The sequence below is a fragment of the Caretta caretta genome, chromosome 6, assembly GCF_965140235.1.
Source record: "Caretta caretta isolate rCarCar2 chromosome 6, rCarCar1.hap1, whole genome shotgun sequence".
Lineage (NCBI taxonomy): Eukaryota > Metazoa > Chordata > Testudines > Cheloniidae > Caretta > Caretta caretta.
In genome coordinates, this window is record NC_134211.1 from 47,088,111 (window position 1) to 47,101,810 (window position 13,700).

General features: G+C 42.2%; 1 protein-coding gene across 3 annotated transcripts in view; it reads left to right on the forward strand.

The window, feature by feature from the left end:
* Window positions 1-6,011: 6,011 nt before the first annotated feature.
* TPCN2 (two pore segment channel 2) overlaps window positions 6,012-13,700 on the forward strand; it is a 58,634-nt gene continuing 50,945 nt past the window's right edge. For 2 of the 3 annotated variants that reach the window (XM_048854333.2, XM_048854334.2), the window contains exons 1-3: window positions 6,012-6,283; window positions 12,581-12,645; window positions 13,330-13,406. In XM_048854333.2, coding sequence (XP_048710290.2) covers window positions 6,151-6,283; window positions 12,581-12,645; window positions 13,330-13,406 — 275 coding nt within the window. In that variant the 5' untranslated portion in view covers window positions 6,012-6,150. Of the gene's footprint in view, window positions 6,284-10,120; window positions 10,139-12,580; window positions 12,646-13,329; window positions 13,418-13,700 lie in introns of those variants that run through there. The other variant, XM_048854335.2, reaches the window with a different exon arrangement.

Below are 13,700 nucleotides of genomic sequence, written 5' to 3' on the forward strand. Positions count from 1 at the left end.
TCTCAATGGTATCAGATGACAGAACGAGGAGTAATGGTCTCAAGTTGCAGTGGGGGAGGTTTAGATTGGATATTAGGAAAAACTTTTTCACTAAGAGGGTGGTGAAACACTGGAATGCGTTACCTAGGGAGGTGGTAGAATCTCCTTCCTTAGAGGTTTTTAAGGTCAGGCTTGACAAAGCCCTGGCTGGGATGATTTAACTGGGAATTGGTCCTGCTTCAAGCAGGGGGTTGGACTAGATGACCTTCTGGGGTCCCTTCCAACCCTGATATTCTATGATTCTATGATTCTGCCTGGATGCATGTGACCAGGGAGGAGCAGAAATAGGCCCCGCAGTTGCAGAGCACCCCCTCATCTAGCATCCTCCTCCTGGTGTTGAGGACAGCCACTTTGGCCAGTTCCAGGAGGAGGTTGACGAGGAGGTCTTGTGAGTTTGTGGAGCCACAGACAGGGTGTGCGAATATAAACAGGTGTGGGGAAAAGTCAAGCCAGAACCTCAACAGGAGGTTCTGGAGGAGCCGGAATAGGGGCTGCAACCTGGTGCATTCAAGATAAGCATATGCCAGATTCTCCCTCACGTTGCAAAAGGGGCAGGCGTCACGGATGAGGGTGAACCGTAACAGGTATGTGCCTGTGTTCATGGCTCCATGGGGGAGCTGCTAACCGATATCCCTGGCGGGCCGTGGGCCCAGGGTGGAATTGAGGCTGGCCCACCGGGGTTCCTCGCCCTCCACAGGTGGTAGACGGTTCCATTTGGTATCAGGGTGGGACATAAGGGTGAGCACTACTGCCACCTACCCTCCCTCTAGGGGAGAAACCTGGTTTGGATATAGTTGCCTCTGCAGGCATAACACTTGACTCTCAGTGAGCCAGAAGCAGCAGAATTTAAAAACAAATGTTCTGATCTAACTTTGCATTTTCGTTTTCATATGGCCAGGAACCTCAGTCAGAAATGAGAGCTCTTCTCCTTTCACTCTTTTGCCAAAGCTATTGTTTCCTGCCTCTTTTGACAATCATAGGAAAAAAGGAACAAGGAAGGGCTGTTGGCTGCAGGGGTCCTCAGTGTGTTTCCAACTTACAAAAGAGAGAGCAAGAACAGCCAGAATCACATAACTGAATATTGGCAGGCAGACTTTCTGCTGCTACTCCTATACTACTGAGCGTTTTAAACACTTAACAATTAAGATGACTCTGTCAGACTGTTCTTGTGTTTCCATTGTGGCATGAACACACTGCACATGACCATCCCCCACCACACCACAGTCAGCTGCTGGTTGAACCAATCAGATTTATCATTTTAACATTTGTTTTTGAAATTCTCTCCGTGTTGCCTTTTCAGCAGACACCCTTAATTCAGTATTTACCAACAGTTAGCCCTCAGTGCTGTTAGCCATAGCACCATTTCCCCCTCTGTTGTAAAGGGAAATAATTGTGGTCAGCTGTTGGCAAATGTCAAGTTAATCATGATCACTCTATCAGTAACTCACCAAAGGGAATGTCACGTAGTTATTTCCAATGTTTAAGAAACAGGTGGAGAAAAGTGTTAGGCCTGCGGCTGCTCCTTTGGAAGTCAATGGAAAACCTAATGAGAGCCAGTTCTGGCCCATAATCAGTGTGGGATAATGCTGTGTTTCTAGTGCCAAAATATGCCAACTCATTTTCCCCCTGGTGAAATGTCAAATTAAACAGAAAAAGATAACATCTTTCAAAATTCCACTAAGAATTTTTTTCTAATTTTTTTTTTTTAAATAAATGGCATGTTAGCACCATGTCATCATTTCTAATAGTTGAGTTCAAGTTCTGGCTGGCCTGGACTTGTTCTGAGCTGATTGTGGTGGAGAGAAAAGAGAAAGAAAAGGGGGAGAGTTGGCAACTCACCTCAGATGTCACAATCCCATTATCACCATTGGGTGTTTAGTAATTGAGTGTTCAGACTAATTGATTGTCTGCAGTTTTATCTTTCCTGCCTATTTACTCTTGCAGACCTGCTCCTTTGATAAGTGTCTGTCTCTCTCTCTCGTCCTATGAAATCAACCACATCTCCTCTTGGACTCATTAGGGATCATTGCTGAGGCTGAACAAACACAGAACAAACCTGGTAGAATGCCTGGAGCAGAGGTGTGGTTACTATTGAAGTTAATGAGACTCTGAACATTATAATAATGACTGCAGCATCAAACCAATGGCTGTTAGAAACCAGTACACTGGGTGGGAAATTGAGGTATACAGGTTGCAGAGTAGCAGCCGTGTTAGTCTGTATTTGCAAAAAGAAAAGGAGGACTTGTGGCACCCTAGAGACTAACAAATGTATTTGAGCATAAGCTTTCGTGAGCTTCATCGGATGAAGTGAGCTGTAGCTCACAAAAGCTTAAATAAATTGGTTAGTCTCTAAGGTGCCACAAGTCCTCCTTTTCTTTTTGAGGTATATAGGTCTACTTTAATTTTTGAGTTTGGGACTGTGTCCAGGTCAAGGATTTTGGCTGTCCCATTATAAAAACAGGTGATGTGAAAAAATGACATATGAGTTCAGATCTGAGCATACATCAAGGTTTGGGTCAGGAACAGCTTTCATTAAGCTAGAGAATATATTTCTGAAAAGTTACTGTTTCTAACTATAAGTACTTTGCAGTTGGAACACTGACTTCTACAACAGAAAAGATCTTTGTTGCCCAACATGCACTATAGCTGAACTATTATTCAGTAATACAATCACATAATTTGTTGCTCAATCTTAAAAAGAAAATTGCCTAAATGATTACACAAATTTCAGTTAGCTTTAGAAAGGGTTTTTTTTTTCATAAGGCAGTAACTTACATTTTAAAAACAAAATGAGCAAAACAATTACATCTCAAAAATGTATTGACAGTTCAATGATGCTCCCACACAAATAGCTATATTAGTACCATTGAGGATGAAAAAGCTACTTCTCACAGTAGGATTTTGGCTTAAAATTTTTTGATGCTGTCCGACATATCAAAGTAGGCTTTAAAAATTGAAAACATTTAAATAGTGGAAAAGTTTTTCTTTGTTAAAGCAAATAAACCATCCCAAACAATTTTAAATGAACAGTTGAGATGGTGAAAAATAGTGGCAAGATAATGCTAGAGACTGAAGTTGTTCCACTAAGTACAGCACATAGTGACATTGCAAGCTTTCCCTTACTTCTCTGCAGATATACCTCAATTCTGTCCTGATGGAATTGCTTCCAAGGTTAGGGAGATAACAAGGACTACATGGGCATTGAGACTGAGTTGAAACTGCCAGCCCCAGTACCAATTACAATAGTAGTACCTGTCCACTAAGGATGATCTCAGACCATCAGTTAATTTCAGTGGAAGAATATTTTTAACATTGCATTTTTCAAAAACCAGTTAGGAAGAACTAAGCACTCTGTATATGTCTTCAATTGAACACTCACATCAGCTGATTCAGATTGCAGATCTCTAAAATTGCAGTATGGCTGTCTGGGCTCAGGCTGGAGCCATGATGGTTTCAAAGCCTGGGCTCGAGGCCAAGCCCGAAGGCCTACACTGAAATTTTATAGGCCTGCAGCCTGTCAGCTGACATGGGCCAGACACAGGTGTGTAACTGCAGTGTAGAGCTACCCAGAGCGTCAGAGCTAAATACAAGGTTGAACAGATTGTTAAGCATAAGAGAATGGACCATTCAAGGTGAAGTAGGACTACTACTGCAAGGGTGTTAAATGTCCACTTCATTTATTTAGCTGTGACACTCTGAGTACCCTTCCCAGACCTGAAGAGCTCTGCGTAAGCTCACAAGCTTGTCTCTTTCACGATGAGACGTTGGTTCAATAAAAGATATTACCTCACTCACCTTGTCGCTCTATTATCCTGGGACCAACATGGCTACAACACTGCAAACATTAATACATTATCAGAAAAATTCAAATCACAGTTTGAAGATACTGAACCATGAAACGTATACAAAAATTTCCCCTAAATCTGTCAGATGAGCATTCCTCTAGGTGATGCTTCTGTCATTTTTGCTTACCATAGTAGACATCTGAACATGAATATGGAGGGCATATAGATTTAGAAAAATGGGCAGGTTGTAAAATGAATTGAGTATCAGCTGTGACTACACGGATTCATACTAACATTCCATCCTAAAAATATCATGGCTATATGTAGTCATTTCCCCCAACATTCTCATACAGCTGGAAGATTTCTCTTAAATACCATATTTTGTTTATGTAAAATCAGTTCTTTGCTGATCTTTCAATTCTTTTATATCACAAATTTACCTATATTTCTACAAATTAAAGTCTCTCAATCTCTGTTTTAAATCTTGGAGATACATTATAGAGTCCATCAGAACTATACTGAGTCAGCATCTAGAGAGGCATAGAACCTTGTTCAGATGAGACATACTGTTAATTTCATTACACTGGACATATTGCCCATGGATAATTTTACTATAGTTCACACTATATTTTACCCTTTCCAAACTGCACAGGAAAGAATTACAACAAAAAACTGTGTAATCCTACAAAGTCACCTAGAACTTTAAAGGCATACAATAGAAGGGAAATCTGATGCAACCTGTGGATGAGGAGTGAGAATGGAATGTTTAATTATTCTGAATCACACAGCCTGGTGGAAAATACTTGCTTCCATGAAAATAAAGAGAGGTTTTGATGGAAAGTGCAATTTCCAGTGAACTCCTTGGCTTCCATAGATTGTTCGTTTCTAAAAACAATGTTGCAGGTAAGTACAGTACATGCTTCAAAACATTTTATAATAATAATGAGCATACACTCTTCAGGGCAGGGACTGTGTCATCCTATGTGTTTGTACAGTACTCTGTGGTCCTGATCCTGATTGGGAATTTTGGGTGATACTGTAATACAAATAATAATGTATATTGTGCTTTACATGTTCAAAGCACTTCACACAACCAACTGTCACTAATTCTCAGAACACCCCTGTGAAGGGTGTGCATAAGTAGTCATATCTTCATTTTAGACAGTACCAATTGAGACAGAAGGTGAAATGACTTGGCCAAACCTATACAGTGAGTAGATGGCAGAGACAGGACCTTCCAACTCCCAATCCAGTGCTCAGTCCTCTGGAAAAAATGTTATGGATGATATGACAGTTAATAAATGAGGTTCTTAATTCTACCTGTGGTCACTCAGTGTACAGTAAGGCCACTCTTACCTCATATTATTGGATTCTACTCTAAAGAAGTTGGCCTAATGCCAAGTATCAAATATTAGCCAAAGGCTTTCACAGAGGTCTAGATCCTCAAATATTTAGGCACTTAAGTCCCCAATAGTGCCTAAATACCTTTGAGGATCTGGGCCATATTTAGGGCAAATGAATTACTGTGCTGTCTAGCTATACAGTGGTTTGGAGAGACCAATGGCACCAGAACTACGCCAGGAAATTGATTTGTTAAGCAGTTAAGCAGATTTTTTAAAAATTGGATCCTGATTTTCTGTCTTGTGCAGCTGTGGCTATAGTGTTGCGATTTACAGACAATAATCACAGTAACGATGATGTGTTAGCAGTGTAGGCTCCAGCGCCTTCGGAGATTTATAGTTCTGCTCAGTGTGAACCAAGGCAGCAGGAGTGACTGTGGGACACTCTTCTGTGGACAGATGAAATGTTTATCACCTATGTCCTGACTCCCCTGCACCAGCTGAGGGAGAAAGCCTGGTACAGCAGTGATCACGCTGGTGATAGCTAGGAGTCAGTCAGTAAGAGGGGCTCCAGGGCGTCACAGCAGCCACGAGACCCAGCCTCCCTACTATGTCCCGCTTTCCCTGGCAGATCCCGCACCCCACTGCACCCAGGACCCCTCGGAGCCCCAGCCCCTCGCACACCGGAGCCCCTGCTCCCTCTGCTCCTAGTCCCCGCGAGTCCCCCTCGAGCGCCCGCCAGCCGCTCGCGCAGGCCGGCCCGCTGCACTGCAGTCCCGCAAGAGGCGGCGGGGCTGGGGTCAGGCGGCTCCTCCTCCCGCCGGCGGCCGGGTCACGTGTAGCGGGCGGAGCCGGCTCTCCCGGGGCAGAGCCCCAGACCAGCCCCGGCGGGGTGAGCCCTGCTGCCGCCTTCCTTCTCCCTATGAGCCGGGCGGCCGCGGCCGGGAAGTGTTGCCGGGGAGCGCCTGGCGCAGCCGCCGCTGTCCATGTTGGAGGGAGCTGGCACCGAGAAGGAGCCCCTGCTGCCTGCCCGGACAGCGGGCCGCGGCCACCCGCACAGGGGAACCTTCGGGGCCGGCGACTGCCCCGATCCCGCGGCCTCCTGCACCGTCGAGGACGGTGAGTGGCGCCCGGGGAGCCTCGGGCATGGTGCCACGGGCTGGGGCCTCGCAGAGGGGTCCCGCTGGGACAGGGAGATTATGGGGCGTTCCCGGCGTACCCAGGGACTGGGCTCTGTAAAGTAGCGCCTGCCCCTGTAGGGGAGTCCATAGTAGGTAGCAGGTTTCAGAGTAGCAGCCGTGTTAGTCTGTATTCGGTAAAAGAAAAGGAGGACTTGTGGTACCTTAGAGACTAACCAATTTATTTGAGCATGAGCTTTCGTGAGCTACAGCTCACTTCATCCGATGAAGTGAGCTGTAGCTCACGAAAGCTCATGCTCAAATAAATTGGTTAGTCTCTAAGGTGCCACAAGTCCTCCTTTCCTTCTTGCACAGTAGGTGGGTTTTGCCCCATAGAGCATAGGCACTGCCGCCCGTGGGTGTGTAGGGGAGCTAGAACATCTAGAGCATGGTGCTTAAAAGACCCCTTAGATCAGCGATCTCAGTGCCTGGGGGTATTGCCTATGAAAAACCCATAGAACATGGACTTCAGCGCCTGCTGGGCGGTGCTTATAGCATATGGACTAGTGCCTGCAGGACCTCGGCCTTGGTGACACTACGGTGGGTGGCAGCTGCAGAGCAAAGATTCAGGGCCAATAGAGTGATGCCGGTAATCATTCCAGACTGAGGGCTTGTCTGCAGGGGGAAACTGATGAAGTAGTTGATGGTGGAATAAAGTGCACTGGAGTAGCTCCCCATCTGGACAGTCTGTTCTGGAATAAAGGTGATTTGATTCTGGAACAGTTTGCTGTGCTTTGGAAGTGCACTGTTTATTCCAGAATAAAGTGATTGTTTATTCCTAAATAGGATGTCCACACAGGGAGCTATTCCAAATTAGTTGTCCTGGAATAAGATAGTTCTGTCAATTTCCCAGTGTAGACAAGCCTTGGTGTATCAGGTTTAATGCCCATAGACTGATAGTGTATATACATAGCTGGCATGTGGATTTCAATTTGATTTGTCACATTGCATTACTTTCCTTCACTGTGCCACTGATTTATTTACTTACTTGTTTTGGATGAGTCTAGCTGACTGGGGATAATGAGTGAACAAAAACAAGAAGACTTGAGGTTTAACGAGTTTTCAATCGTCCACTCCTGCATCATGCTGTTTTCTTTCAGATTTATTTTATGTTAAGGGCTAAATGCTCCGCCCCCCCCCCCCCCCCACACACACAAGAGATGTAGACGTCTTAAGTGGGCACTTAAGACGTCTTTATGTTGAAGGGAAGGTGTCATGGAAATTTGTATAAACTAAACTTCACACTGTCTTTAGGCTGGGATTTTCAAAGGAGCCAAAGGGAGGGAGGTGCTTATTTCCTATTTGAAATTCAACAAGAGTTGGGTGGCTAACTCTACAATTCTTATCAAATTTCAGTAGGAATCGAGCACCTAACTTCCTTAGGCTTCTTTTGAAAATCCCAGCCTTAAATTGCAAGGCACTTTACATACTTGTTTCTAAGAGCCCAATTTTGTGTTGAACTTAGTAGCACTCTTGAACTGAATGCCACTTACTCACCATTGTGTGACGTAGATCTTAGATCTCAGTCCATCCCGTGCTTTGCTGTACATTGGGTTACCCACATTTGCCATTCTTGCCTGTCAACTGCCCTTCTCTCCAAATCTTCCCATTTCATGTTGAGGTGCTTGATGTCATTCAGAACTGTTCATTTCCATGTTATTCATGATCTTCCTCTCTTTCTTCTTGTGTTTGCTGACATCCATTCAAGGATGGTATTTGGTAAGTGTTCTCTTTCGATTCTCAGCACATGTCCCAGCCACTGATGTCTTCTTTTTTAGATTATTTGTGAGAGGGTGTCTTGTCTAGTCATTTTTCTGACTTCTTCCATTGTGTGACTACTCGTGTTAAATACTGCTCACTATAAGGGTAGAATAATTGGGCCCAATCATGTCTATGCTCTGGGCGCTATAGCTGTGTTGCTACAGCTATGGCTCTATAGCGCCGTTGTGTAGATGCTTCCTACATCAACGGAAGGGTTTTTTTTGGGCACTGTAGGTAATCCATCTCTCTGAATGGCTGTAACTAGGCTGATGGAAGAATTCTTCCATTGACCTAGCTGTGCCTACACTGGATGTTATGTTGGCATAGCTATGGTGCTATGGGGTGTGATTTTTTTCACACCCCGGAGCGCTGTAGCTATGTCTACCTCATTTTGAGTGTAGACTAGGCCTTTGAGTAGCACATTCTCGGTAGTGCATAAATCACACACAAATTATCTTTACTAGAACTGCAAACACATTTATTTTAATATAAAACCTAAGGGTGGGATTTTTCCAAAGTGCTCAGCATTGACTTAACACTACTCCCACTGAAATCTGTGGGAGCAGAATTAAGTCAGTGCTGGGTGCTTTTAAAAATCCCATCCTAACTGTTCCTCCCTCTTTCCCCAGTTCCTGACAGTATTCCTGTAATCAACTTTGGCATTATTATTCTGTGGTCACTTAAATGGGGAATCTAAGATTTAAAAAGATAAGACTATTGAAGGCCTTTTCTGCAGTTTGAAAGCAGCCTCTGTTTTTTTGTAAAGCAATTTAATCTCTGTTGCATTTGTCTTCATGGGTGATGTCAGGGTCTGTTTAAAAAAGATGTGGTTGTTACACACAAATATGCGGTGACAGTTTTAAATTGTTTGCTAACCTCTTAGGAAATTGAATGCTATTCAGATCAGTCATCTGGGAATTCCATTCAGTGGTGCATATTGCTTAGTGATGCGTTATGCTTTTGAACCAGGGATGTGGGCAAAGCTATACTACCTATGGGATCAATTTTTTTCTCATAACGTCCCAGTCAGCCTCCTTGACTGCTATGTCCTGCAGGGATAGTTTGGAGGTGCTGGTACTGAACTTCTGTCGGCTATAGGAACGTCAAGGGAGATGGCATCTTCTCTTTTTAAATTCAGGCTCTAGAACCTGTTACTAGCGTGTATTATGTGTGTCTCTGAGCCCCGTCATCATTTGCTCTCTGAGGGAGAGACTTCTCCTCCTCCCCCACAGGCATGGACTGTTTCTGATTCCCTTTACTGGATTAATTACTGGGGCAATCAAAGATTCCTTGATGCCAAAGGCATATAGTCAAAATAAAGGTGGAAGTGCTCATTCTTCACTCTTGCTGTATATATAACTTACTGCAGACTTTGTTAATTAATTTTGGATTGATAATTTCATAATGGGTTTAAATTGCAGCAAGGGAGATTTAGGTTAGACATTAGGAAAAACCTCCTAACTGTCAAGGTATTTAAACACAAGAACAAATCACCTAGAATGGTTGTGGAATCTCTGTTATTGGAGGTTTTTAAGAACAAACCCTGACAAGCATTTGTCTAACCTGTCTAGATAATACTTAGTCCTGCCTTGGTGAAGGGTTCTGGTCTAGATGACCTATCAAGGTCTCTTGCAGTCCTACATTGCTATGATAATATAACGGTTATGTAGTGATGCTTTATTTTACTTCATTACTTGCTGTCAGTTTTTCCCTTGTTTTGGATCCTGCCCTGGTGGATGTAGTAATAAAAGCTGCGGGTAGATATAAAAAGAGAGGACCCAGTCCTTCTCCCATTTCAATCTGTGGCACCATTCCATTGAGTTCAGTGGGATCAAGGTCAGGCCTAGAATTTTGAAGCTATTTATCTTTTTAAAAAATGTAAATCTGCATAACAGACTGAAGTTGTGTTGGACTATAGATGCTACCAAAAAGGAATTTGGCTGAGACTCTATTAAATAGGAATTGTTCTGATTTTCTTTATCTCTGATTTTTGCTGACTGGAAATGCAGCCCTTTGTGCCTGTAATAACAACTAGGTAAGAGTCAGTCACTTAGAAATCATTCCAACAGGATTTATTTCACTTTTCCTTTTCTCTGATTAACCTCTCTATGAGCCCTTGCACTGGAGGGGATGTTTTTGTCAGCAAAACAGTAGGCTTCTGGGAATCAAATACTCAAATCCTGACAAAGAAATCCTGACACTGAGTGCTATGTAAGTTACTCAGAGCTTAATGTCTACATGGGGCAACTTACTGGCATGATACAATTATCAACATAATTTAGCAACATCAAGTAAACTGAAAAAAGGCCACTATTACTCTGAATAAGAGTGTCCAAATGGGGAATTATAACTATAGCAGTAAAGCTATGCCAGTATGTTCTGTGTTTTTACAGTGCCTAGCACAATAGGGTACTGGCCCAGGACTTGGGCTTCCAGAGACTGGTAATAAAAATAATTAACAATAGTAATGCCAGTAAATTTCTCTTTATAGAGAAGCCTTCGATGTGTGGATGTGTGTGTCTTTTAAATAGACTTTGCAAATAGAAATCCTGTCTGCTTGCATAGACATTAAAGTTCTTTTTGAAAGAGGGGTTATCCTTGTGTTCTTGGCCATAATGTCCTCTCCCATTCCCCATACTGTTGTGGGGGGAATGGGAGTGTTCAGCTGATGGTGACCATCATTGCCAACACATGGCTGATTTTCAGTGAATCTCTGTGTATAGTTTGTGATAGATGTTGGTGTCCGTCCTTTGTTGTGAAAGGTGCAGTGTAAATGTAAGAATCTTATTCTTATACCACATGTGTGGGGGAGTATGTAACATTAATAGGGACTGAGATTATTCCTACAGAGTAAGTGAGGGTTCAAATAGCAAGTGTATTATAAACAATTTATCTCCCAGATTTTTTTTTTAAAGCCATGACTACCTATTTTTTATGGTTTCCTGCAGACTCTTAACTATGTAAGATATGGGAGGTAATTGTCCTGCTCTACTCAGCAACTGGTGAGGCCTCTGCTAGAGTACTGTGCCCAGTTCTAGGTGCTTCACTTTAGGAAAGATGAGGACAAATTGGAGAGTCCAGAGGAGAGCAACAAAAATGATAAAAGGTTTAGAAAACCAGACCTAGGTGGAAAGGTTAAAAAAAAAAAAAGGGTATGTTTGTCTTAAGAAAAGAAGACTGACTGGGGGGACCTGATAAGTCTTCAGATACATTGAGTGTCACAAGGAGGATGGGAATCAGTTGTTCCCCATGTCCACTAAAGGTTGGACAAGAAGAACTGTAATGGGCTTAATCTGCAGCAAGGGTGATTTATGTTAGGTATTAGGAAAAACTTTCCAACTATAAGGGTAGTTAAGTGCCAACAGAGGTTGTGGAATCCCCATCAGAACAGATTAGATAAACACTTGTCAGGGATGGTGTAGGTTTACTTGGTCCTGCCTCAGCTTAAGGGGCTGGACTTAAATGATGTCCCTTCCAGCCCTACATATCTCTGATTTTTATACTTTATTTTGAGCAGTATTGTTCATTTTGGCCCCAGGGTTACCAATGGTCCACACAAATTTTATGCCCCCTTGTTGAAAATGTTTACATCAGAAATAATGAAAAGGTTATAGAAAGAGCTATTTACTCGAAAGAACTGTCTAAAGACTGACAAAGCATTTTAAATTTCCTGAATTAATAATTTTTTTGTATACCTCACATTGCCACACTGCCACACATTGCATTCCACATTTAGGCCTTGTTAAGTTGAGAGGCATTGTTCTTTGCAGGAGATGGGGGATTGTAGGGACACCGTTCGGACAAATTTTTTTCCAAATTTAAGTTTTGGAAACCTTTCTATTGGCCTTTGGTTTTGTAAAAGTTTATTTTTATATGACATCTTTTGACATTTTGATGGGGAAAGGTTGCTCTTTTCCTGCCCTCTCTTCCTGAAACAAATGACCTGTGAATCTTGTAACCCAACCACTTCATTTTAGAAACAAGCTACAGGAGGACCTGAAAGTGAAATTGAGTATATATAGATTAGTCTGTGTTTACGCTGGGTTTACTCACAGATTCTGCAGTGAAGTGTGAAAAGAAAAGTAGATTTCTTTATTTCATATTCACTCAGTTAAGGTAGTGTCTATAAGATAGGAAAGGAAGCTTCATCTCTTCATAATCCACATTCAAAAACACGATAAAATTTGACCATGGTAAGCAAGTTGGTGTGCTTAGACCTCTGCATATTGTGCTGACTTACATTATCTGATTTTTGTGTGCTCCCCTTTCCGTTGTTGTCTCTTGTCTTATACCTATATTGTAAACTCTTTGTGGCACAGATTGTCTTTTTGTTTTGTGTTTTGTACAGCATCTAACACACTGGGGTCTTGGACCGTGATGGGGATGCCTAGTTGCTACCATAAATAATAATTAATAATTGGTGCGGCAGGCATTGCCCAGGTAACATAAATGACCACTGTTTCTTTTAACCTCACAGCTGCTGGAGCTGCCCATGATCTTTACATAAGCCAAGCTGTAGTATTTATTGAAGATGCAATACAGGTAAATAGAATTTGTTTCTTTCTTACTGTGCCTACAGTGCTGCGTATTTGTTACATGTTAAAATTAAGGCTACAATTTAGTCATGGAGGTCATGGAAGTCACAGCTCTTAGGCTAGCTCTTATTTTCAGAATCTGTTTATTCCACATTTACTTTACTTAGGGTATTTTGAACAAACTTTGATTGAAGGAACGCTAAATAAGTGAGGGTAATAATTATACTTGGTGAGAGTTTAATGAATAGAGCAGGAGACTACTGTCAGAACTCTTGAGTTTTATTTCCTGCTCAGTTATTGGCTAATTGCACGGGTTTAGGCAAGGTAATTAGCCTCTCTGTGCCTCAATTAACTGAGCTATATATGGCAGTAATGATGTCTACCTCCTATAGGTGCTGAGGTATAATTTATGAGAGTAACATGTTTTGAGGTCCTTGGATGAAGAGGTCTTTATAAAAGCAATTTCTTTCCCATATCATTTTTTCTTCACATGTATGCAAGCTAAGGGGTAGTCATTGGTGGACTTCACTTTACATGAACAGTAATTTTTCTTTTTTCGTTGCCTCTATGTTTTAGTATAAAGCTGAAAGTGTCTCAAATTAGGTTTTAAATAGCTTTTTTCTCCCTCTTTGAGGTATAGACCAAATGCAGTGTCTGAATTACTTTTCTGTGCTTTGTCTCCTGCCTCCAGTATCGTTCCATAAACCACCGAGTGGACTCCAAATCGCTGTGGCTTTATCGATGGTACTATTCAAAAATTTGCCAGTGGTGAGAACTTGGTATTCTGCTCTTTTTGTCTCTCTCATTTAGCAGTGGGTTTTGAAATGACTTCTTGTCTTTCTTTTTTGTTAGTTTGAGTAGCTAATATAATACTTGTTGTTTTATTCCCAAACAAATTTTTTCAGCAAATCAAAATGAAGAATAAATGTGCAAGTGATGAGAATGGACAGTAAGAAGTATTGTAAACTCTTACTCCTGCAGATAGCTCTATAGAATTCCGTGGGGCTAGTCACATGAGTAAAGACTGTTTGCAGGAATTAAGGGTTTGCAGGATCATACACT